The following is a 27298-nucleotide window of genomic DNA, read 5'->3' as shown; positions in this document are numbered from 1 at the left end:
AATATTGCGATCCGTGATCTTGGACCCCTGGGATGCGGTGTCGTTTTCAACATGAATGGAAGCAAACAAACTTTGTTTTTTATATTATTCATGAATTGTAGCAGTAAAAACTGAAACTTTTTAGCTATGCCAGCCTACACATTAGGGATTTAAGTAGCTTCACTGGGAAAACAAAGCCTAAAATCAGAAAATTTGCAATTCTCACCAAGATAAACTCAGGCATTTCACACGAAAGAATATGGAACCAATAAATATTTTACACCATTATTGCTCATTATTTTCTGATTCAACTATTCAAGATTCAAACTGGAAGTGATGAAATGAAATTATTAATCTCAATACACACAATGTCAATGAGCAAAAAAAAGCATTTTGTTATTGACCTGTATCCTCATTTTAATATTAACAAATGAAAAAAAATGTTTTATTGAAAATAAATTTATGCTTATCATAAACAACGTTCTACGCCTGTACAATTTCACAAACAAGCAAGAAAAAGACTTATTGCAAAGAGACCTCCACAAAACGTTACCTAAACCATGACACAGCGCCACCAAAAAAGCATCCAGCAGAACACGTAACAAAATTGGGAAAAAACATTATGGCAGAGGGAGCTACTAATAACAGGTGAATACACATTTAAATCAGATTAAAAGAAGTATTTTATTCAGTTAATACTTTACATATTTATTTAAAAGAATTGATACTCACGCATTTTATTTAACTTCGTATACAGAAATTTTACAAGAGAACGGTACCTCAATACAATCATTTAATTAGTTACCGCCCCCACCGTGTGTGTATATTATTATTGCTAGTATTTTAACTTCTGAACGTGCTCAATGTAACCATAATAAGTTTAAGTTCAAGGTTTCCTTGCATACAGCAAAATATTTGCTTTTTCATTAAGGCAAACACAATGCATGATCTATTATTTTATCACAAACAAACGAACAAACGTAATTGTGTTTATAATAATAATAATTAACGCTCAGTAGGAAGTATTTGTAAATATATATAAAGTATTTGTTCTCAACTTTACAACAACAAAAAATTATGTTCTTTGAAGGAATAATTTATTGTTTTTTGACAGTTGGCTATAGGCATTGGTCTCAGATCTCTGATCTCTAAATTTTGGTAGTGTCAGTTATTTCCATCTTAGATAAACTTGTCCTTTATTATTTTCTCAAAATAATTCATATTGGTTTTAAGATATAGTCTTAATATTAGTTAATTCTTAATAATCAACTGAACATGCATAATTCTTTATAGTGAACCGAATGAGCACTGTTAATATTGTCACAATGGCCTTGATACAAATGATATATAGGTAAATCATTGCCTAACATCATTTTTAGCCGAAATAAAACATATCATTCTTTACAAATAATAGAAAAATGAAATCGGCCTAGTTCACCATGAACATTTTAAGTTTTTTGAAGTTGGATAACTCCTAAAATATGTTTGCAAAGTATCAATAGCAATTTAAATTGAAAGATGTTAACAAAGTAGTCTTTTTTTTAAAAAATAACAATAAAAATAACAATTACTTTGTTACATGGACAGAAGAAGACAAGATAAGTACTTAGTCTATAAGAATGTCTTACGTTCGAACAATTTATAAATGTATTATGTGCTAGGATACATAAAAATATTAGAAGTTATCAGAAACACAATAACTTTTCAACAAAAATCGTATGTATAAAATTTCACATGAGTTGCTGTATAATAATATTATATGACAAGGAAGGTGAAAGTTATTGTCGGTCCCCTTTCGCACTTTTGTACCCCGGGTTTAAAATTGCAGGAAATTTTTACTGGGGGAAAATAAACTCACGACATTTGTTATATAAACACTTTGTGAAATTTAAAAAATAAAAGAAATAGTATTATAAATTGAAGTAAACATAATATGTAATGTAAAAATTATGTTGTCACCGCTATAAAGTGTTTAAAAATGTGAGGACACAAAAAATCACATGAAAATCAGTAAAGTCTTACACTATCTCTTTAATTAAGTTAATTGTCCTTGATGTAGTCAATTTTACTTCTTGTAATATACAGGAGCATTTCAAGGTTTCTGTAACAAAAGCAATTAACACTACTGCGGTTGTATTTTTAGAGTTGTTTTATTTTAACATCTTGGAATATCGCAATACTCATATTCGAAATACCCAGGTAAGAAACACCAAAGATCATATGCATCAGGTGAAGGATTACGACAGTAATTCTCTGCCTTTGTAAACGATGACTCTGGGATATATTGCACATCTAATGTCCCATTCTCCAATATGATTGTCCCATCTAATCACATGGTAAGCCCGAACGGGTTGACATTCTTCTTCCTCGCATATTCCAAACATTTTTGGTGAAGCAATCGTCAGAATCTGTAAATACAATATTCAAATTAATAAACTTATAACAACGGTTAACTGAAAAATGTGAGAAACCACCGACCGGGAGTTGAGTAAGTTGAATTGGTATCAATGGAAGAGGATGAATGAACAAATTAATTCATCAATCAACAAATTACATTAACAACAAGTAATTAAGCGTGATAAAAAGTACCAGACGGAATGGATAATTATTACGAAATAATTTGACGGACATTATGGATTCATTCAATTAGCACTTCAATGTTAACTGTAAATGTTCTTGCTTTCAAAAGTGTTATAATTTAACCGACGAAATGTCTTGTGTTTTATCTGAAACGAGTTTATATGTATATGTCGCTTTAACGAAATAGCGTTAGCATGGTGATTTTGCTGTCTCAACAAAGTGAGCGTGGGTTCGAGCATAATCGGGTCACGACCATGTTTCTTCATATAACACCAGTAGAAATTAGCTTCAGGAATTGGACTCGAAAGTGGTTTAAACAAGCTACAAACTCTCTTCCTGTTTCAGCTTGAAAAGCCAATAGTGTTTAAACTTTAAACAAATATACATTCTAAAAAAATGAACACGTATCATCTTCATTAAAGGTAAGGTTTTTAAGGCATGATATTTGAAATTAAATCTTTCAAAATGCTTACAAACTTTGCATCGCATTTATTTACGTTTTCATATCCGAATATTTGAATAGTAAATAAAAACAAATTATCAATATTATTAAACGATGTTGATATAAAACATATCTTATCAAACATACTTAAGAATTTGCACACGTGTGAACCTTCTTTTTGATAACACCTTTGGTTAGCACGACATGGCCTTGAACTGCAATTTCCAACCATTTCCTATAAAAAAAGCGAAGATCAGATAAACCAAAGATTAAAGATAGGTTTGCACAATTAGATGTAAACGTGTTGTTATTTGTCAACGTGTTAGCTGTGTCAAGTATAAGAAAGAAGACATAACACATTAACTATATGGTAGACCAAATAAAAAACAAAATCTTGTATTCTTGTTTTTGATAAGTAAACGCACTTAGCTAGTCATATTATATTTTAATTTTTCATATCCTCTCTGTATTCTATCGAGTGGATTATTTATTTATTTATCCGTGCATTTTATATTTGAAAAGTTCACAGTGAAAATTATCAATATATAATTTTACACTTTTCAATGACGAGACTACTTTTAAAAGAATTTTCCCAATGTTGTACCTCAATTTTAATTTTGCTTACAATTCTGACATTGTTTCAAATTTACAGTCTGGATATACATTCCTTACACATTGGTGACATTTTGGGCATATTAAAGTATCCCCCTAATGCAATATGAAAAACATTGACGGTCACCGGCCCGAAGACTAAGTTAACAACCCAGCGTTCGTAACACAGCGTTTCATCAATTCCATCTATTCAAAATTCCTTGCCGCTTTTTGGATTATAACACATTTGTCAACATTTATTTATTGCCTGTAACAATCCTCAAATACTTTTTCTTTCATATTAAAAGATGTATGACTAAAATGCCAAACACAATTATTTTCTTCCCGTGAAATACACAACTTTTAAAATGGTGGCCGCTTATATTACACGAAGCCCGACCTAATAGAAACTTGCGCCAAAAATAACGGAAATAGTGCGACTTTTTTCTTTTACTAGAATTGTTTGTTTTTATTCTTAAAACAAGGAATCATTTATATTATTTTGTAATAAAAATAGATAATACCGTCACCATTAAACGTTGATTGTTGAATTTATTTTTTGCTCAAGACTTCATGTTTCATGAAAAATTCGGGGCTACCAGTGGAGAAACAGATTGATTATCCAGATAATATTAAGGCAATTTCATTGAAAATGTATTTAAGCATAAAATAAAAAGACAATTTGTTTGTTTGTTGTGAAAGATGTTATTTCATTTCATCTCGTGAACTTTAAAAACAGTACTATGTGAAAGAAAATTTTGTTAAAATACTGGTTTTACAGCTCACTCAATGAAATAAAATTTTATTTTACAAAACAAAATATCCTCTATATCTTGCATGCACTTCAATTGCAAATAATGCTTATTCAAGACGTTATTTGTACCAAAATAGTAACAGCATTTTTTTGTCGTGTCAATAAATTGTGTGGTTTTGGATTTCTATACGTTTGTTCGTTTTGCTGCAATGTTGAAAAAAGCTTCTTCTGAAAACAAAGATAAACTTACGCTATGCCATTCGCTGATATCCGAGTAAATTGATCCCTTTTTGGTTTTAAACGCCAATTGGTCAATATCGACCGGTCAATATCGTTCAATTTACATGCTTTCTTCGTTCTGTCATAGTCAATAGGTTTACACATTTTCAATGACATACATGTCTTAGCACATTCATGATGGTTTGTTTCATTAATGTCCATAACGTATGACCATTTAAGGCTATGTTTAAATTGTCCTTCCCTGGTTGAAATTGTTTACAGGTGCTTGAGTAAACTGATTGAAATAAAACTACAAGGATAATCGCTACTCCTGCATGCACAATCATTATCTTAAGTTTAAATTAAACACTTATTACCGACACAAAGTTTAAACAGAGAATGAAAAGTGTGGACCTTATCAGACATTCAACCAGTATTTATAATTGTTAAGCTGTTGGTATGTCTGCATTACCTGGAATGCGCCTCTAGTGTTTCAATAAATAATAAAAACAATTTAGGTGTCACTGATCAATGAATAATGCATTTGAAATTCAGCAACGTATTTCACGTGATTCAGTAGTTTGCAATTAATGATTTTGTTTGCCCATTCTTATTTAATTATTTAGTGTTGTTTTGTAACCAAGGTTCCATTATAATGCAATTAGAAGTTCATTTTGCCATTGCACGAATATGTCAGATTTAGCTCACCTTACCGATAGTTCCGATCCTTTTGACGAATTAATCATATTTTGTTGTATTATTTTGTCCGAATAATTAAGGTCGTTGGCTTCAAATCATTTGCCCCTCACCGCTTTGTGTTCGACTTATTATGCTTTCATGTGGGAAGCTATCCAGCTAGATTACGGTACGACGGTAGTTCTACTCAGGTGCCCATTCGTGCCTGAAATAAGGCATGGAATAGCACTCGAGGTCTTCCTCTACCAGAAATGCTGGAACGTCGCCATATGACATTTACTGTATCGGTGTGACGAAAAGCCGTAACAAACAAACAAATGTGTTTCTAGACGAAGGATATGTAAGATGTAATTCGTAAGTTATTACGGCTCGATTAATTATTCATTTTTTATAGTAAAACCCTTAATCATTTTGTGAAAGTATTATTTTACATTTCATTTACTTTAGTGACAATAGTTAGCCCTGGGACGTTACAAACACTTTTACAAAAATACAAAAAGCAAAGTAAATTCATTCTTGATCGATAAGTAATGAAATACTATATTAATAGTTAGCTTCTGAAGTGTTGTATCAACTTTCAACGTGCTAAAATAGATGCATTAATAACTGTGTTCTTTTACACCAAAAACGTGTTTGTTTTTACGATTTCTTTCTAATTTTGAAATAAAAAGACAATATTTGAAAGAAAATAAGTATGGAACGTTTATTATTATACGAAGGAACTTTCTTAACAAAACAAACAAACAAAAAGAAATAGAACTTTGATGTTGCTGAGTTTACATTGCCATGACATCATGCTATTTTTATCAGTAAAAGAGGTTCAGATACAGCCGCAAGTACTGCACAGGTGACAAACAGATATGTCTTTCAGAAGGGTGGATTGGTAGAATGCTAAAGCTCGGTTTTCTGAAAGCAAAATAAATAAAATGTACATGACACTTATAGATGATATACTATTTCAAAGGTTAAGTGAAAAAATATATGCATTAAAACATAACCTAAACTCGTTGAGCTCAATAAATTAATACAGACGGTAAGTTGTATTAAAGAAACAACACGCTTTTATCAGAAAAAAAATATTGAGCAAGCTTAATGAAAGACACAACACTTTTTGCTCCATAAAAAAGGGAAAAATATTGATATTTTGAAAAGTGTCATCATGAAAATTTCCCGGTCAACAATACCCATAGTTTGTAAAATGAAAAGGAAATACTATTTCTAAATAGCTGATTAAATAAACGGTTTCACACACACGCACGCACCAACGCACGCACACACACAAGTTTGACATTTTATTAAGAACATACTTGAACAATTGATGAAATAGGGCGCAATAAAGAATTCTTTAGGAACGCACAACATGACAAAATCGTAAAATGTTGCAGGCTCGGTTTGATTCAGCCTGTTCATGGACGTTAATAGAATGTGCAATTAACCGTCCACGCCTCCTGGCACCTGCTTAAGCAGAATTCAACATTTAATCATGGTAATTGTGAAATTTGGAATTTCGAAACAACTGCAGATATGTTTCATCACAGGTTAAATTTAACTACATTGATCCTGATAGATCTGATAGATTTGTCTTGTCTCACTGATCTACTTGACATAACTACATTGATCCTGATAACGCTGATAGATTTGTCTTTCTCACCGATCTACTTGACATAACTACATTGATCCTGATAACGCTGATAGATTTGTCTTTCTCACTGATCTGCTTGACATAACTACATTGATCCTGATAACGCTGATAGATTTGTCTTGCTCATTGATCTACTTGACATAACTACATTGATCCTGATAACGCTGATAGATTTGTCTTGCTCATTGATCTACTTGGCATAACTGCATTGATCCTGATAACGCTGATAGATTTGTCTTGCTCACTGATCTACTTGACATAACTACATTGATCCTGATAACGCTGATATATTTGTCTTTCTCATTGATCTACTTGGAGTAGTCAAGGGCCGAAGGATAGATCACATTTTTTGAGTAAAAAATCGGAACCATTCAAGCGCGGCGTGATTTATCCGCCATTTATGCACTGTTTATTTTTGTATTTAGGTTATGACAGAATACAGCAGACGACCCATTTTTATCCGCCGATAGTCCGTTAAACTGAATATTATAAATGCGCTGTCGGGCGCAACATCTTTTACCCGTTTATGATATTTAACCCTTTCTCCAATAATTTAATTTCACTTGTGTTGTAGCCACCGATAGATACACATCGAGGCAATAAACCTTATACTGACAGATAAAGAGCAAAACCCATTCATACGGACAAAGGTTAAACTTTATAACATTTTTTCACAATATTACAAAAAGTGACTATCCATTAGCCAATCAAATCACAATACAGTGTATTGGATGTATTTTTCGCCCACTTAACCTCTACCTGCTGGAGAGTCTAAATCGGTTTAAACTTTACGGTTTAACAATTTTTACAACGCTACAGTAGTTTAATGTTATTTATGAGCGTTTAACAGAGCAGACGACAAGTTGTTATATCAGCGATAAAGGTTTAAGCAAAACAAGCCGGTGTTTACATATTTACATTTATTTACAAACGTTTTTTTCTCTTTTTCATGGTACAATTTATAACATGTAAATACAATTAATAGAGTAATAATTTTTTAGATAGTAATTATTTTACACATAAACTCACAAACACACAAAGTAATGTTAATTTAAGTCCGACGCTTTCATCCATTAGTAATTATTTTGCACATAAACTGAAAAACGTTAATTTAAGTCCGAAGCTTTTATCCAACTGTTAAATTTAGGCGGGAAACTTTTCCATTTGACAAAGAGTTGTTTATTTCGTCCTTTTCCTCGGCTTTTTAATATTTTTTCTATTTTCCATGTTTGATTAGGATCAATGTCCACCTTCTGTAACTCGCTTTCATAAAATGTGCCTTTGATTTCTTCTTGTTGCATGTCTTGAAGACGATAGATAGGCAATGTACCTCTGTGATAACGTTTATACACCTTAAACAATTCGCCCGAAAACGTTTGATGGTACGCCCTAGTAAATATAGTTTTTAGATGACTGATACGCACATAATCTCGTAATTTAAATTTGAAGCGTTTGAGATTTATATTCGATTTGTTGTTTTTAGGGTTTTGAGCCATGTAGGTTGATATTCGTACTTCTTCTTGATTACTGTCTTTGACATCTGCGGGTTTCATTCCAATAGTTCTATGATAGGTATGGTTATAGCTGTCGGCGATGTCCTGTAATATGGATAAAAATGTACTGGTTTCTTTGTACGACAAGTAGCGCATGAGTCTGGTTTTTATACTCAAAATCGCCCTTTCGGATGTACTCGCTTTTGTCTCATTTTGTGTGGGTGAATATATTACGTCATGTTTCTTCATTAGTTCTTGCACCGTCTTGGCTCTAAACTCCTGACCTGAAAACAAACAAAATGTATAAAATATATTAATACTGTTGTCATTTTTAAAGTACACATAATATAAATAATAAAAAGTAATAGTTTATAAAGACCTTTGTCAGTTATTAATCGTCGAGCTCTCCGGCCAGATTCAACCATGATGTCTTTGAAAGCTTCAGTAACATCTTGTCCAGTTTTCTGTTTGAGTGGTCTCAACCAAACATACTTGGAGAATGTGTCTATCACTAACAAAATGTATTTGAAACCGTTGTTCCATTTAGCAAATTTCACCATATCGATTAAGTCAGCCATCCATAAATCGTCTTTACCCGCACTAACAACATGATTTCGTGTGAATCGTCTCCTAACCGGTTTGTGTAAACTATATGATTCCTGATTATGCAAGAATTTGCGTATTTTCTGCATTCCGATATTAAATTTCCCTTCATTTTTTACAACTTTGTACAGTTTTTGTGGCCCAGCAAATGCGGCTGGGTGTTTTGGGTCAAAATATATTGACTTTTAAATACTTCTCCCATGGAGCCATGTTTACTGTTATGTGTTCTGGGTAGAAATGAAATGACTATAGCTATATGTACCTATAAATTAGTTTTCAGATTCCTCCTCATCGATGTCACTTTCTTCCTCGCCACTTTCTTCATCATCAGTAATTTCTGTCTCAAATAAATTTTCAAACTCAGTCTTATGTTTTCTCAAGACCTTTGTCACGGCTGAAGTTTTGTTATAACCTTTTGAAATCAATTTATTTATCTGAGCCATAATGTTGCTGTGCAGTTCATTGTTACTAAGTGGTAATATAAAATTTTCAATTAACATTGAATAATTATTGAAAAACGCCTTTTCGTTGTAAGGCTGTATACGTTCTTCTGCCATTTCTTGTGCTTCGTCACTTTCTTCTCCGTCATCAATCAATTTGGTATATATTCTGTCGAATTTTTCATCATTTGATTTCCTGGCTCGCTTCCATAAATTTACGTAAGCCTCATTATCTTCTAAGGAGTTCTCTTCATGCTCACTATCGCTTATTTCTTCATGCATTCGTTTCTTCTGATCCCTGCTTTCGGGACACCACCCGCTTTTGACATGTCTTTGCACGTCATGGAATAGTGCCAAATAATTGACCACAATCGTCACAAGCTTGTCCTTTATTTTCCATGATTATCTCTCCAAATTATTTTCTAATTTATTATTTCTGTATTTTTTTCTGACTTATCCTCTATTTTGTCTGGTTCTGAGTATTCCCCGATGTTATCCGTATGAATTTCAGCAGCAGAATGATTGAATTCTGGGATATTGTCTTCTTTTATAGGTTCTTGGGGGTCACGTGACTTATGGATTCTGAATTTTGATTATTTTTTCTGATACATTTTAACCTCTGATCCTCTGGTGTAAAATGGTTTTAAAATCCTCCAATAAATGACCATATGGATACTTGATAGCTTTGGCAAATTGTTTTAAAACGTATATCACTTTGACAAGGATACATTTGTCTAGCCAGTTTTCATGATCGATTGTTTGTCTACTGGGTTATTTAAACAACACTCAAATAATGACAGTTTCTTCTTCTTTGTGTAGGAATCTTTAGTACCAAACAAACATTCTGATTGATAGAAATCACGGAGAGAGATCTGTGGTGGGAACCCTCCGTAAAACAAATCTGTAATGCGTTTATCTTTGCCTGATTCAGAAACACAAATCATCCCAAACCATCAGCGCAAATTGTTCATTCTTGGATCAAACAGAACCCTCATCCGTCTTCTAGGTCAGCGGGAATCTCTTGAATAAATTCTACTCGAGGTATCCACGGCGTTCTTTCAATGTCAGTATTATACGGTTGTCAACGTTTGTATAACCACACGCGATCCTTTGTATACCAGGTTGAATTTTAGAGCTGTGATACTGTAATAACTCTTTCACCATTGTTGTCTTCCCACAGGCTAAGAAAAGATGAAATTATTTTAGTAACTTTTAGTTTAAAATTAACAAAAAAAAAAACACTATTTTTCATAACAAAAAACCTCAGCATTTTCACCAAAGCTTTGCAAAAAAAACATGAACTATATCTATTTTGCACTCCAGTTGTAGTAAAATCTATTAAATAAACACAAAATTCAGAGAAAGACTGTATTTAAGTCATAAAAAATATTTCAGAGAAAAAAAATGTTGAAAAATAGTTGTAGTTATGTATCCAAACTTGTAATAAACTATGTGTAAGAAAAATGTAAAAAATACCAGAAATATGTATATAATTACCCGTCGGGACCTGAAATCATCATAGTAAATGGATGGAGAAACACACATGTTTTCTTTTGCGGTGATGGTGGTGGTGATGGCGCAGCCTGTAACAGATGCTGTAACATGCGCTTCAGCATGCACAAATTTCGCTCCATGCGCTCCTAAATGCCCTCCCAAATGAGCTCCCATGTATTCCTAATTGAGCTCCGTGAGGAGGAGGAGGCGCACCCCTGTACCCCCCAAATGCGATCCCTGAGGAGGAGGAGGAGGCGCTCCAAAATGCACCCTCTGAGGAGGAGGCGGGGCGCTCCCAAATGCACCCTCTGAGGAGGAGGAGGAGGAGGAGGACACGATTGACTGGCTCTTTCATGCATTTGTTTCTGGTGTCCGTAACATATTGTCTCTTCTCGAAACAATCTTGATGACACTCTGGACACTGTTTTTTTCCATCTGTTCAGTTCAAAAGTCGAACAAGTAATGAGGCAAATAACTATTTTGTCTTAGTTTTATAATTATATTCTTTTTGACCAATTCTACATCATCGTTTGCACAGACCTCAACCAATCACATGGCTTGATTCTTTCAGTTCTCTATATCATAATGATCAGATTCATAAGTGCTTCCATTCCTCTTCGTGTCAGCTAACGTAGAGGTTTTTAAGTCATTTAGTATAGTGTTAACAGTCTTAACACCAAATAAATTTGGATTATATTCGTATTTAAGTAAGTGATTTTCTTGGTCTCGCCCGGCTCTTTCTTCAGTCTAGCCTGGCTTTTTCTTAGTCTCGCCTGACTTTTCTTAGTCTCGCCTGGTTTTTTCTGTGTGTTCTTAATTAAAATTGAAAAATTTATAAAAATACCTTAATAATCCTATATTTACTTCTTTGTAATAAAATTAAGAGAAAAATAATATGTGTATTTATATCTTTTTTTCAAAGTTTATTATTTAACTCGCGACTAATACTGCATTTTTTTTCATTATCATTTCAGTCGTCAACACAATCAACATGAATGTATACCTGCGAACAGTGCGAAGCTAGTTTTCCACATAAGCTAAGTCAGCTGCTCTCAGCATAGATAGAACAGAAAATCATTGGCAAAAATTTACATTGCCCTAGCTGCAAGAAGACTTTTCAATAGAAAAACAGAACTTAGATCGTCATATGAAGAAATATGCCGACGAAAATTCTCACCACTATCCAGAATGTCTTAACAGTGTTTACAAGGAAAGATGCGCTTGATGAACATTTTTGCACAACATGAAAATCAACGTGGTGGTGGAATGAAAAGACCTCATGGTGATAATGATTATAATAGCTCAGGAAAACGACAAAAATTAACACAAAAGGATAATGCCACGAAATACTTTAACATTGAGAAAATAAACGAAAGACGAATTGAAAAGTTCAACACCACGGTGTCTTACTATAACATTCAAAATCAAGACTTGGAAGTGAGAGATTTACCAAATATTTTAAAAACACTTAAAGTAATATTTCAGTCTATACTGACAAGAATTACAGAACCATATTCCAGCTCATGATTTAGTGAGGCGCTGTCCATGGATAACCCAGAACTGGACTATCCAATTGTGTTGAGATTTATATGCCAAGATCAGCTTTAACTGTTGATAGACTTCTCTCAGAAATCGAACGAGTTTAACAGTCTTATGAGCAGTTTGTTGTTGACGAGACATTTGGTATAGAACTAGTTCATGTTGCAAACGTTAAAGGCTCAGGATACAGAATGAAACCAACAGTAGACATTACTCAGATGTTACAGAACAAAAAAAGTGTAATACAAATAAAGAATAAGGATGATCTTTGCTTGGCAGAGCACTAGCTACAGCTATAGCTCGTGTTGGAAATTGTGTCGCCCTTAGAACCTAGAGATGCATTCCATGGTGGACGTACTGAAGCATTTCAAATGTATGCAGAGTCCACGGCTAATACTCAGATTAAGTACTTCGATGTTACATCTCTTTATCCCTACATCAATAAAACAGGGAAAATACCCTTAGGCCATCCAAATATAATCACTGAACATTTTGAGAACGTAAATAAATATGAAGGGTTAATTAAATGCAAACTTCTACCTCCAAGAAAACTCTACATTCCTGTTCTTCCAACTAAATGCAACGGTAAGCTTATGTTCACTCTATGTCGCACCTGCAGTGAAACATATGAAAATGGAGAATGTCACCATGGCAACGATGAAAGGGCTATTACAGGCACTTGGGTCACTGATGAAGTTAAGATGGGTTTATCACAAGGTTATAGGTTACTTAAAATTTACGAAAGTATGGCATTTTAATGAAATAGCTCAATACGACCCTCGTACCAAAACGGGTGGGCTTTTTACAGAATATGTAAATACTTTTTTGAAAGTTAAACAGGAAGCCAGTGGTTGGCAGTATTTTGAAAAAGAATGTATTTTACTGGATTATGATAAGATTGAAGAAAATCCTGGTCTGAGACTTTTAGCTAAAATTATTCTTAATTCTTTCTAGGGGGAAATTTTGGCAAACGTTCCAATCTAACGCAAACAACCTTTATTTGACGATCCAGCTCAATTCGTTTGATATGATGACATCTGATCAACAAGAAATCGAGAACGTACGTTTTATAAATGATGAAGCAGTCCAATTAGACTGGGCATATAATACTGATTTCATAGAAACTTCAGGTAGAACCAATGTTGTTGTGGCTGCATACACAACGGCTCAAGCCCGTTTAAAATTGTACAGTTATTTACAACCATTAGGTGAAAGAGTTTTGTATTGTAATACCGATTCTGTTGTGTTCACCTCTGCACAAGGTGAATGGGATCCCCCATTGGGTGACTTCCTTGGAGATTTAACGGATGAAGTTCCAAACAATCAAATAACTAGATTCATCACTAGGGGATTAAGAACTACGCATATTGTTTAGAAAAACCAAACAAAAAAGGTCAATCTTCAATTTGTAAAGTCAGGGGAATAACGTTGAATTTTAAGAACTCAATGGACATTAATTTTGATACACTGAAAGATATGGTAACAGGACAAATGCAAAACCAATGCATTAAAGTTGTGGACAGAAATAAAATCGTTAGAAATAGGGAAACTTGCTGCATCATAACAAAGACTGAAATAAAAGACTATAAAATTGTGTTTGACAAGAGAGTGATCTCTGAAAACTACAATTCGTTTCCTTACGGTTATAAGTCATGACTGTATTGAAAATCACATTGTTTAGTTTATTGTAGCCTATTTATTTAAAAGTATACGCATTGTATTTATGTATTTTATATTTGTTTCAATTATCTAAGACTTGCATAATCTACGTTGTAATAATTGTAAATAAAATATGTCTAAAGTCACAAAATCTTGTACTGCTTTTATGTTCGTTGTATTTACCCCACGGACTGTAGGTGAAAGCATGAAAACATCCCTGCGTGAATTAGTAGCGTTAAACAAACAGGCCGTTGTATGTAGAATGTACGCTTAGTTTCAGCGTAGTTGCATTTCAAAAGGCCGAGTTAAATTATTTTTCGTCTGATATGAAATTCTGACTTTACTTTAAAGAACCAATCAACATAGCCGCTCATTATATCTTTAATTGGAAAAAGAGCGTCTGCTACAAAAGTTTAAAATACTAGCTTAAATCAAATATTTGTAAAAAGATCAAATTTTGGCAGACAATTTAAAAATATCGTCTGCTAGATATACCAATATGGCGGCGCGCTGTCGTTACGCTTGAATGGTTCCGATTTTTTACTCAAAAAATGTGATCTATCCTTCGGCCCTTGACTACTTACTTGGCATAACTACATTGATCCTGATAACGCTGATAGATTTGTCTTTCTCACTGATCTACTTGACATAACTACATTGATCCTGATAACGCTGATAGATTTGTCTTTCTCATTGATCTACTTGACATAACTACATCGATCCTGAAAACGCTGATAGATTTGTCTTGCTCATTGATCTACTTGACATAACTACATTGATCCTGATAGATGTTATATATTTGTCTTGCTCATTGATCTACTCGACATAACAAACCAAAACATTATAAAATTTTGAAAGTTTTTTAAGACAATTTTGAAAAGTAATACGCATAAATAAAAGAGTTATGTATATCACTATAATAATAACCCATACTGATACAAAAACTGACAAATATGCATCAATGGAAAATAATGTCAACTATCATCGGCAAATCTTTAACATATACAAGAAGTTTAGCTCGGTAACTTAGGTTATAATTTCTTTTAATTATTAATAATTTGGAAACATTCGATGAACCTGGTTTATAATAATCAAACACCCGGATGGCCGCCGGTTTTGTCTTCGCAACTAGATCCGTCCTTAATAGTTCCAAGGTGGCACATGTACTTGGATATGTCGGCAAAATCTGGAAAACAAAATAGTCTTATAAATACGTAACTACACGTCGGCAATTCATATCAATACATAAAGGAAACATACAATAATATGCTTCTAATTAAAGATCCTGTATGTTTTGTGATTGATATTGTTAATGTGTGTATACCACACTTGCAAAAAATATTATATTGTACATAATTATGCAAATAAAACAATTTTCAAACATCGAAGAATATGTAAAATGTGTATTGCAAATATTTTGTGCACATTATATTTAATCAATAAATTATATGCATTCATTTTTATTTGAAAATTTGACTAAGAATTGATAGAAAATAAATTTCTAATTACCTCCCTTTATTCACGAGAAATGTTAAATTCGGTAATATCTTTATAAATAATGCTAATTGGAACTTGCAATATTTACAAATTTTAATTTGAGCATCATATTTAAGAAATAAAACCATGAAAAAATGTGTTACAGGATCTTTAAGGACATTGAACGGGCTATTTGGCTGTGAATAAAAAGTTGTATCTTATATAGTATTTAACCATCGCCTGATGACCTCGGTCACTTGTAATTCATAGGGATTGCTTTGGATTCAGTTTCGTGGATTTCACGCCATTTCAAGACCACTTTTCAGTCACTTGTGAACAAATGTAAATTTTGAAATATGAAATTTGATACTAATAGTTAATCTTGTGTGTGAACACGTGGCTAGATTGCACGGACGTTCATGTTACCATGTTCTACACGGTTAACATAGATAGTGGTAAAAGTGAAAGGGGTTAATGAGAATAGTGGTAAATGTGTACTCTTACCTCATCGTAGTATAAAACTACTGTTTTATCGTCCCTTATTTCAGTTTTCTTGGCATTATCAAGTTTGGATTTTGAACTTTCAAGGTCAGCAGAGAACCCGGATGGAATATCTATTTCCATAACGGCCATACCAGCACTTGTAAATCGTTGAGGTAAATATCTAAATACATACATTATGCCTTATGTGAAAGTGTATCAGGAATGCAAAAGGTGAATAAACTAAAGACACCCGCGCGCACACATACGCCTGCAACACTTTTTGTAAATGCATACAACTTTGACGTTTACACGATAATGCACACATATATATTTACTTCTAGTCACCAGTGGCAGAAAAATGTCCATTAACTATTTTATTTTATATCTTCTGTGTGCATAAATAAACTTACATAGAATAGCAGCGCACATGTTACTGACCTTCTGCGAATTCTTTGAGAGAAAACCTACCTTGCGCAAGCACGGAGGATCATTGAACGAATAGTTTCTTCGAAAATGTTGTAAGTTATATTAAAGGCCGGTAGCGAAACCTCACTCTCAACATTAAAGGTGACGGAAACCTAAAAGTCAGAGATGTTTTGGTTAATTTACATAATGTCTACAACTTGATCTTAATCAAATATGTCGAGGGATAATGCATTAGAATTTGCATACCAAACAGTTTGATACTCTTTATTTTTCGCAACATCATAGCTCAAAATTACCATAAATATACATATATTAAAGATTTGACAAATTATTACATCACTTCAGAATTGATTTAAGAATTAATAAAATTATGGAATGTGGTATAAATTAAGACATATGTTAAGATTATAAAATTATCACAGATAAGATTATGACTAGAACAAGCCAGAAACTTAATAACAGAGCATAAGAATCAGTTTAAAGTTAGTGGCACTGTAACCACATCAGACTGCAAGCATCAAATTGTTTGATAGTCACTTTCTCTATTAATTTATGATTGCGAGGTAAACTTGATAATACTAAAACATTACACAGACGACAATTTAACAGACGGACATTTTCAAAACGTGTAAAGAATTAAGATAAAGTTTGGCATAATGACATGACATAATGAAAATTGCAGTTCCACAATTAATAATCATCATTTTTCATTTAATAAATCGATGAAAATAAAATCCATTTTCTGTTCCTGATCATTAACACTTTACCGTGTAATTTTCAATGCTTTTAAATTTATCATCCTAGACTATGTGCTTTCGTTATTATTATATTATTATACGGTGCGTCAAAACGTATGTATGTGTCAACGGACACAATATATATTTCCCATATGAAACTAAAATTACGATAATAAACGCATTAATATAAAATGTTAAATGTTCTAATACTTTTTAAACTATGTCTTCTTCAATGAGAGATACGTAAATTCAGATACAACACTTGTTAAAAAAGAATACTTTAATATCAGAGACATAAATTATAAGTATAAGTCTATAAATCCAGTTTCAATATACAACCTCTTTAAATAATGGTAATCATTTTGCATTTCATTCTGTACATTCCATAAATCGGTAGCATACATTCTGTAAAGCTAGAAAATATTCTTTGTCAAATTAGAAATAAACTGAAAATAGAATTTTTAAAATGTCGAAAAATGACGAGATATGACGTCTTCACATGAGCTGATGATTGCTGCAGTTCCATAAATACTCACTTGAACTAATACTGAACCTCTTCCGTTTGCAGTAAGGGTTACAGCCGGGACGTGGTTACCGCTATTGTTACCCCTCAATATTGCAGTGTGTGGTATCTAAGAAAACACAAAATTCAGTTATAATTTCTGGATGATACTGATTGTAAGAAACTATTCATGGATTTACACCTGTCCGGCTCCTAAGTATTATTCTTAATAAAATCTTATTATGTTACATGGCGCAGGTTTATTACCAAAAATGTCGAGTTTTACTAGTCATGAAGATAACAAGGATGTGAAATGCAATAAACAAAATGGATCAAAATTCAGTAAATTTATTAAAGACCTACGTTTCGGCTATTCAATAGCCTTCATCAAAGATATTAAGTTGTAATGATGTCTGACAGGCTTCAGCTCAGTATAAACAGTTATAAGCATATATTACATGAGACGAATTAATAATACAGCAGACAAACTTTATATAAGAAAAAACGAAAATCATATCATAAATTGACAGGAGCCGTGTATAAAGATTATATAACAGCACGACTATCAAATGCAAATCGTAATTGCAAATGTGCAATATCATACCAATGCCCAAATGGATAGAATGTTTCAAAAAATATATAAGACTTGTCAGCGTATATATACAAAGACTTGTTTTAATTAACAACTGAAATGTATATAACAATAAATCAGTAACGTGCTATGCAAGGCGGTATTAGATTATCTTGGATAGTTAAATCCTTGAAAGTTAGATCCTGAAAATAAAAGTTCTAAAGGATATACGTTGGTATTATAAACTGGCCTATGGTATAAGAATAACTTCTTTATAACAACATTATCTTTTTTTCTTAAAGTAAAGCTTCAAAATAAATTTAAAATCTCAAGACTAGCATATCTCCGTTACAACAAATATCATTGTACGAAAAAAAGGTTTTCACTCCAGATGTTGTATAGTATATTTAACTTACATCGATCAGTTTAAGCACCATTGCATCTGCTTGCTCAATATGAACTTGTTGGACAAAGCCGTCTGACGACACAGCAATGTTAAGGTCAAGGCTATCTTTAAACAAAGCCCCATACTCAGACATCGCTTGAAGTCCAAGAACTGTGTCCTGAAATGTAAAAAAAAAATCTGTATTGAATCAAATCATTCACCCAAATATATATAACCATAATGTTTCGTTGGCAAAGTGATGACATACTTGCATTAGCGTTATCGTATTGTAGAATATATGTTATTATGTATTTTAAAAAAATGAAGAATTTTATCAAATTATATTCAATTCAATAATTTAAGGTATGACTAAGGGCACTATAAAGAATTGAACAGCTGGAAACACCACATACCAGCTACATGCCTTAAAAGACAGCAAAATTAAAACAAAATGGTTACTATCGGATCTTAAGCTTGGATTTCCGATTGGCTCTGTTCAATAATCAAGGACACTCTTAATAATGTTAAATATCTTCTTAATGAAAAAAATGTTGTTAAGCAACAAATATCGCCATTCAGATATCAAACCATACAAGCAAAATGATTGTTTCTGCTCATAATACATATATATGAAATACATGTACGTATATAAATATTACCCTACCCACCCATATTTAACAATTGTCAAGCCATTTTGCTGTTTTGAGTGCCGTATTAAAATATCCCTAAATACCTTCCAATTTGGTTTCGTTTTTGAAAGTTAATTGTATGATCTTGCAAAATATTAACTATATTTTTCGTGTAGTTTTGATTTTATTGCAAATATATCAGGAACCATTCAGGAACAAAAATTTACTATATATCAAACATATATTTTCTTTTCAAAAAGGATCTTGAAAGATACATGTTAATGTATAATGTTTAAAGAAATAGAAAGTTGACAATTCCTAGGGTTTAACCAACGGTTTCAGTTTCAATGCAATTAACAGTATTTGTAACATATTGAAAGTTGGGGTTGTTTTAGGGGTATTCTACATTAAATCAAATCAAGAAGCGAATGTTGTGATTGCAGTATTAGTTGATTACTTTATTATTGCCTTTACATCGAAGAAAAAAATATATGTAGCAGGTGTACAGCCTTCGTCATATCAAAACTTCAAAAGATTTTACTTGAAATGTCAAAATATCTTATACATTTAATAAGTACCTTTAAGATCGATATTTTTCACATCCTAAAATTTTAAACAAAGGCCAATAAAGGAGATTACTAGGGTCATTTTTCAAGTCGTGTTATAACATTTTTCATACTTGCTGTTCTATTCTACGCCCATGTTCCATTTCAGGTGCACTTAATTTCTTAATTCTTATTGTAAAATTTCATAAATTTATCCCTGCATTGGTTATAACTTAAAATGAAATCTGATTGTTTAGTGTTTACACTGGTATTAGGTAAACCAAGCACTCATTCCTCAATGTTAAGTGACTATCAAGCTTTAAAAAAACTAATAAAATCACATGAGAAAAAATATTTGTATTATAAAAGGACAATTGCTCCACGGTATAACTATTCCTTTGTTATATAAAACGACTTTGACACATACAGAAGACATATTGCTTGCCATAATGTCAAAGTTCATAATTATTATAGTAACCTGAGTTGACCGGAAGCCTCCGAGTGAATTTCTCTGGGAAACCAACCATCTCATAATCGGATATCCTGTTGATAGTTGCCTACTGTCAATGAGGTATAACAAAGCGTATGCCGCTACCTCAACCTCTAACGGAGGGCTCTGATAATAGTTGTATTCCCAACTACTTTGATGGGGTGTTTTCGTCAGATTCCAGTACATTTTAAATTCTGAAAAAGATAATAAATCATAGTGCTTAACCCTCAACAAGGCTGCAGATCTCTTGTTCTGAATTTGTCCAGCTTTGAATATTGATTGTGACAAACGGAGTGTAAATAAAGTAAATTTTAAATTAAAACTAGTTCATACCACGTACAATGCGCTCAAGTTTTAATGCAAAAAAGGTTGGTTGCATAGAAAAGGGGAGCAGACGTACATAATTCATGTTTGAATTCAATAGTTCTATGGGCGAAATCCAAGTAAGAAACCTTTAAGCAAAAATTGCGTTTGGGTCAACTTACCTGCCCTTCTGAAAAGGGTAATTTCTTCGTGTAAAAAATTAAGAATAATCTGTCTTGGCGTTCTCATATGACAGCAAAAATAATGCCAAGTTTGAAGTGAATGGCTTTTATATTTTTTTGTGAAAATGGACCTAAACAAAAACGTTAACAGCGTAGACACCAACACCGACGAGAGGGTTATGACAATAAATTTTCTTCAAAAGATTGAGCTAGATATAACCTGCTTTTAATAAAATGCCATGCAATACTACAAGGATGACGATGTTGGCCTTGTTCTATTCAGATTACTTTAAATACGTTTCCTGCAGGTTAAAGAATTATAAATAATTTTGCATTCTGATATTGACTATTTAAAAAAGGAGAGAAATAGAACCCCTAAATAAAGTACAAAACGGCAAAAATTGAAAATTTTGCAAGTTAAGTTTATTTGAGTCTGCGGAAAGTGAAACATGCACCCTTCACATTGTATCACGTTAACAAAGTAGTTTCAATTTTATTTTACCCGTTCAAAATATATGAATTGGACACGAAGACTGCTTACAGACAGGTGGATGGATAGACGACACAAATTCTTTCAAGCGTATAAGTGTTTGTGCCCTAAAGGAGACAAAACTAAAGAGGCAGAACTAAACTTAATTGCAATTGGAAAGGGGGTCAGAGGTTAAGAAGCCTGTATATCATAGATAAGCTGTCGCACGACCAATTCAAAAATCATTCCCGTTAATAAACGGTAATTTCTTACTTATTTCTAAACTGATCTAAACTAAAGGACAAGGCGTAGTGCATTCTAGACGGAATAAAACGACTTTTTCACCATTACAGAAATGTATATGATATATAAAAATACTTAAATATAGTCTTTAAATTGACAGATTCTGGCCATTTTGCTACTTTACGCGTCCCCTCAAAAAATACGTGTTTCCCTTCATTTCAAAATTGATATTGTCAGTAACAGCATTAATTCTTTCGAATTTTCATGTACTTATTAAAATTGTTCAATTATTGGGAAACTATATGTAAGCAAACAGGTAGCTCAGTTTGAAAAGCTAAGGATCAGAATGCAAAGGACTTAGTGTTCGAGTCCCGGTAGGTGATACTTGTGAAACCCTTCTTACACGCCCCTCTCCGTCAAACTTTTATTAAAGAAACTATAACAAATTTTAAGCAACTTGAAAGTATAAATACCTCTAGTTCTAGTTGCCAGTTTTTCTAGTCTTTTGTAAGTCACGTATGCCTTTGCACTCCCGGTCCTGCTGAGTGCGTAGCTGACAATTGCAAGATCATAGATGTCAGTGACGTTGTCATGGTTAACTGCTGTCTCTAAGAAATACCTTGTTTTTCCTATACTTTTTCGGAAGTGGCTGTTCATATTCTATATATATAATGATCAGAAAACCATATAAAAGTAAATTAGTTTGCGTATTTGAATTTTCTAGTTCCCTTGGTAATTACCGTATCAACGGAGATGCTTGTTTACATAATAAAAAAGCGCAATATGTATATGAATTAAGTAGCTGTAGAAAAAGTAAATGTATTTGAGTGTGTGCAGGTAAACTATCGCTTCTATCATTTAAACATGTGACTATGTAAAGTAACAAAAATGGTAATTTGTTGTTAGTCAAAATGTTAAAAATAGATACTTTTGGGACAGGGCCAATCGCTTATGTCAAAGGAATTAGGTCTTACCCGTTTGCTATATATAATTTTGAAAATCTATTGTTTCTGTATATAAACGAAACAAGCCACGCGATAAAAGATGATTACATGATGATGTGTGTACAAAGCGTCATACATCCGGGAAAGCCTCTTACCTGTCGTGATTTACCTGCTTCAGCCAGCGCAATCAAAACAAATGCAGTAAGACTATATCTGGACCGCGAACCACCCTGTAAAAAAATGGTTCATAACTGTTAAAAAGATGGTTCATAGTACAAATTCCATACATAATATGGCATATTGTTTTAATGCAAATAATCTCCACGAATTACAATTGGTTTGTATGCTATACCGTATATACCATGAACCGAATCATGCAAAAATAACAATGTTTTCTACATCGTGGTCGGTAAAATTCGTGTGTGTGTGCGTGCATGTGTGTGTGTGCATGTGAGTGTGTGTGTGTGTGTGTGTGTGTGTGCGCGTGCGCATGTGCATGTAATTCATTATTACGTTTTGTTCTTAATGGCATATTCACGAAACAAATATAACTTTAAAGAAATAACTAAAAGTCACACCGCAATGATGAATTTATTCTTGCCTACAGCTCAAACTTAATGAAATTCATACACAGATATGAAGTGAAGCACTGTGTACACCAGTTGGTGACATTTCAACTTCTTGAATTCCCGATTTCATCTTCGTGAATTCAATATTTCAACTTCACGAAACCACGATTTAAACTTCATAAAGTTGAAATCGTGAATTCGTGAAGTTGAAAACATGTATTCGTTAAGTTGAAGTCGTGAATTCGTGAGGTTGAAATCGGGTATTCATGAAGTTAAAATATTCCAATCGGTATTTCGTACAATTACCTACAGTGATGTAATGTGAAAACTGTTTCAAGTAAGTAATATACATGTATCTGCAGGGATTAACAAACTACGTACACTGTTTATAATATATATGTACAGAAGTAACTATAGCGATTTTCTATGTACACTGTTTAAAAGGTACATTTTATACGAACTTGGAGTGACGCAGTGATTTACTTTTATAGTCTGATTGTATTGGCCTGTCAATTATGAATACATTATAGCACTCATTTAAATATTCGATCGAACTTAGAAAATATAAACCAAAAGTTTACTCTATTTTGCAATCTATCGAATACATTTATATTTATATATTGTGTGCATTGACCGTATAATCAGTATGCAATTGACAGGTTAATACAATCAAACAATAACAGTGTCTATAATATACATATATACAAGTACCTGCAATGATGTACTATGTACAGAGCCAACCGTCTTGAAAGAGCCGTCAGTGTTTTGATAGCGCATGATCCAGTTAGTTGCTTTATTCAACACGTCCTGCGATACATAAACATATCCTTTCGCTTGATGGAACGATTTCAAAACAAATGCCGTCAGCCTGCAAAAAATCACGCAGTTGTTGTAATGTATTCGTTAATATTTTCCATAGAATAATTTTCATTCCTAAAACATCATATTTGTCATATACCCAAGTACCTAAAAACGATGTACCGAACATCTTCTCACTCTTACCCCTAGAAAACTATTTTCTATTACTCAAAACAAAATTTGTGAGCTTTATTCTAACTTAAACACTTGTTGATCGACGACTTAAAACTTAGGACATCAACAGTATAGTAAATATTTTGCTTGTAATGATGACAGTAACATTTAAAGGGAAAAAAAAACACTGTCACATTAATTTAGAGGGACGGAAAAAAGCCACTATAATATCTACAAAGTAATTGGTCTTGGTTAAATAAACAAAACTGACAATACCCTCGGACAAAAAACGAAGTGCCATTACAAAATATTCATGGCGGACAAAAGCCCCTGTGAAATTAACAGAACAAACAAAAAAGCGATAAATCAACAAGACAGATGACAAAATGCGCCTGTCGCACATTCAAAGTTGACTGAAGCGTCAGTGAACCTGTGAGTGGAGATGGGCAGCTTGTTCCCTCCCCTTTAACTTGAACAGCATCGAAACCAACTGATAAAGAAAAGGCACTCCATTTCATATCAAAAAGATAAATTTTGCATTGCGCAGGAATGACATGGCTGAAATGAAAGTGACAGTTAAGTTAGTGGTTTATGTGTTATCTCACTGATAAAATCTAGTGTTTAATCGGTTAAAATAAAAATAAAATAAGTTTACCACATGCTTCCAACTGTGTCTTGTTGTCCCCATATACTAAATGATCCATCTGATCGCTGGAAAGTCAGCTCTCGCTGGTAGCCTGCAATTACATAATGACTCTTTATTAATAATGTGTCTGTCTCATTTGGTTTAGGGAGTTGAAGAAAGAATTACGTTTAAAATATAAGTGCAACTTATCTAAGATATCATAATACTAACTGGATTGTACAATTTGTTTACTTTTTATTACCAGCAAAATGTCTAGAGAATAAAACAATTAGAAGAGACAACGTGGGCAACGAAATTTAAGGCATCGTTTTTTATGTAAGTCCGTAGATATCTGTTTATTAAACTGATACATGGAAAAAGAAAAAAAAACATCGTCTTATATTCACATAATTATATCTTCCGAACAAATTTCAGATAATGAACCGGTCAATTTGACCTTGAAAAAGAGGACCCCTTCACTTAAGTTTTCTATCTTTCAAATATACTACTCAACCTTTGCTATGCACCAAATGTTTTAGTTTGAATATTTTCGGCAATGATTTGAATACCGTCGTACAAATGTCACTGATAAGTTATGTGTTACAGGAGAAAAAGGCCCTCCTGCAGCAAAGTACAGCTGGTCCCTCCAACCCTATTACTGATCCAGCCTGTTACCGTTGTGTTCAACAATATTTTTGGACCATATCTTCATTATATTCTCCAACGTCTGTCAGGAAAGTCTATGCAAAAGCAAACCCTAGACTCATAAGTAAAGACCACATGTACACCTAACATGCTCACTCGCCATTTTCAAACGGTCCTGGCTTTGACGTCGCTCAACAAAATTATGATACCGGGTGTTTTAAAAACGTGATCGCTGATTGCCCTCATGCAACCTTTTACACAGTGTCTGAGTACAAATAATGACCCGAGATGTATCAAGAAGTTCATTACGAAGATGCATTGTTGTTGCACCACTTGCTCCACAATCCCTCACCAATGTAAACAGGTCTGACCTTTGAATGACCATCTGTTTGTAATATCGGACAACAAGGTTGTGAAAACTACCCAATAAAACAACTTGCATTTAAGTTTGGGCCTTGAGGCAATCTCAAAATATTGATAAATGCAGAATAAGTAATTGAATCATTTTATAGTTTTTATTATAAAGTGCTTAAAAGTTGGTATATATAGCAAACGTTGAGTAGTATATGAAACATGAAGAAAAAATCATCAGAAAATTAATGAAGGATATGTGAGCAAAAATATATTACAGTATAACAGTCCTATTTACGTCAAATGAAAAAAAAAGTGTCAATGTCTGATGACAATCAACTGTAATTGTTCCCAGCGTCTCTGGATTCTACTTCAAATTAGAGGACCAACCATATATCCAAATTACTGTTTAATTTAATGTTGTTTTTTTTTTTTTAATTTTCATTAAAAAGGGTCTTTGCGTTTGCGACAATTCCTGATTTTCAAACATTTTTCGGATAAGCCTCGTGTGTTATTACAGTTCTCGGATTGCTAATATTCATTTTATTACACTGAGAGACATATGTTATTGTCTATTACACTGAACCGATATTTTAATTTAACTTTCCTCTGCTATGCATTATTACTCAGTCATTCACCATTGTTTTTAAGTCAATATTGATTACCCGCATTTGGGGAATATTGCAAAACTATTGACCTGGTGATATTCATTTTGAGGATGATAGATCAAAATAACGCCATGTGACGTCACATTAGGCTATATCATAAAAAGTTTTCATGGGGTAAAATAATAAAAATGTAACACGTCTGTCAGGCAATATTGCAAATTAGATTCGCCTCGGATGTTATTTCAGTCCTCGGATTGCTAATTTGCATTATTATCCTAAGACACATAAGTTATTTTTTCATTACACCGAACGGACATTTTAATGTAACATTTCGCTGCTCAGATAGTTTTTAATTTACCAAAATGTACTTCATATATGGGAGAGAACTATAGCATTACGTTTTCTTAAGTCTATACAGATTACTCTCCCCTGTTAAATATTGCCAACAATTGTTGACCGGATAATATTCATTTCCAGGATGATAGATCCAAATAACACCATGTGACGTAACATTTGGTTAAAAATATTTACGTGAGGTAAAATAAATACTATTATTAAATCAAACTCCTCATAATGATTTCATCCCTTGCCAGATGGTTATGATAAGGGGAGATCACTGAGTAGGAGATTGCTTATTAATCAGTATTCAGTGAGAATATTGTTTTTAAGTTTTACGGGATGAAATACAAAAACATCTTACACAACAAACTTTTTTTATTTTATGCTGAAAAAAGAATGTCAATGAAATTTCCTCTTTATTAACTTTTATATTAAAATCTCTTTTTTGCACTGGTAGCCACTTAGGTTTCTGATAAAGCTGAGGGTGACTGATAAAACTAAATGTATCAATGTAATGACATGTCGAAGATAATATGATGATTCAGCTTGCAATTTGGTTAGGAATATCAGTATTTGGTGACTGTTTGATAAGAATAGACTCCCTTGGATCATAACAATTATATTTATGGTAGAGCTTCTGAAATATAAGATTATTTTTCGTTGCTTCAGTTGC

General features: G+C 32.9%; 2 protein-coding genes across 2 annotated transcripts in view; both read right to left on the bottom strand.

The window, feature by feature from the left end:
- Nucleotides 1-3671, bottom strand: part of LOC132759584 (hepatocyte growth factor-like) — a 91799-nt gene extending 88128 nt beyond the window's left edge. Inside the window, exon 1 of the mRNA XM_060751400.1 lies at nucleotides 3149-3671. Within this exon, the coding sequence (XP_060607383.1) occupies nucleotides 3149-3233 (85 nt within the window). The 5' untranslated portion in view covers nucleotides 3234-3671. The remainder of the gene's footprint in view (nucleotides 1-3148) is intronic.
- Nucleotides 3672-6007: 2336 nt separating this feature from the next.
- On the bottom strand, nucleotides 6008-24864 carry LOC132759568 (CD109 antigen-like). The gene is made up of 11 exons (XM_060751380.1): nucleotides 24713-24864; nucleotides 23797-23953; nucleotides 22672-22746; nucleotides 22046-22232; nucleotides 20364-20569; nucleotides 18743-18889; nucleotides 17790-17885; nucleotides 16559-16668; nucleotides 16112-16271; nucleotides 15209-15317; nucleotides 6008-6167 (listed from the first exon to the last, which is right to left on the bottom strand). The coding sequence occupies exons 1-11, from the start codon at nucleotides 24715-24717 to the stop codon at nucleotides 6082-6084; spliced, it is 1338 nt and encodes a 445-aa protein (XP_060607363.1). The 5' UTR covers nucleotides 24718-24864; the 3' UTR covers nucleotides 6008-6081.
- Nucleotides 24865-27298: the final 2434 nt, after the last annotated feature.

The sequence above is a fragment of the Ruditapes philippinarum genome, unplaced genomic scaffold (genome assembly GCF_026571515.1).
Source record: "Ruditapes philippinarum isolate M1 unplaced genomic scaffold, ASM2657151v2 ctg3755_1_1_1_1, whole genome shotgun sequence".
Taxonomy (NCBI): Eukaryota; Metazoa; Mollusca; class Bivalvia; order Venerida; family Veneridae; genus Ruditapes; species Ruditapes philippinarum.
The sequence above is the reverse complement of the archived record's forward strand: the minus strand, read 5'-3'. Positions and strand labels throughout refer to the sequence as shown.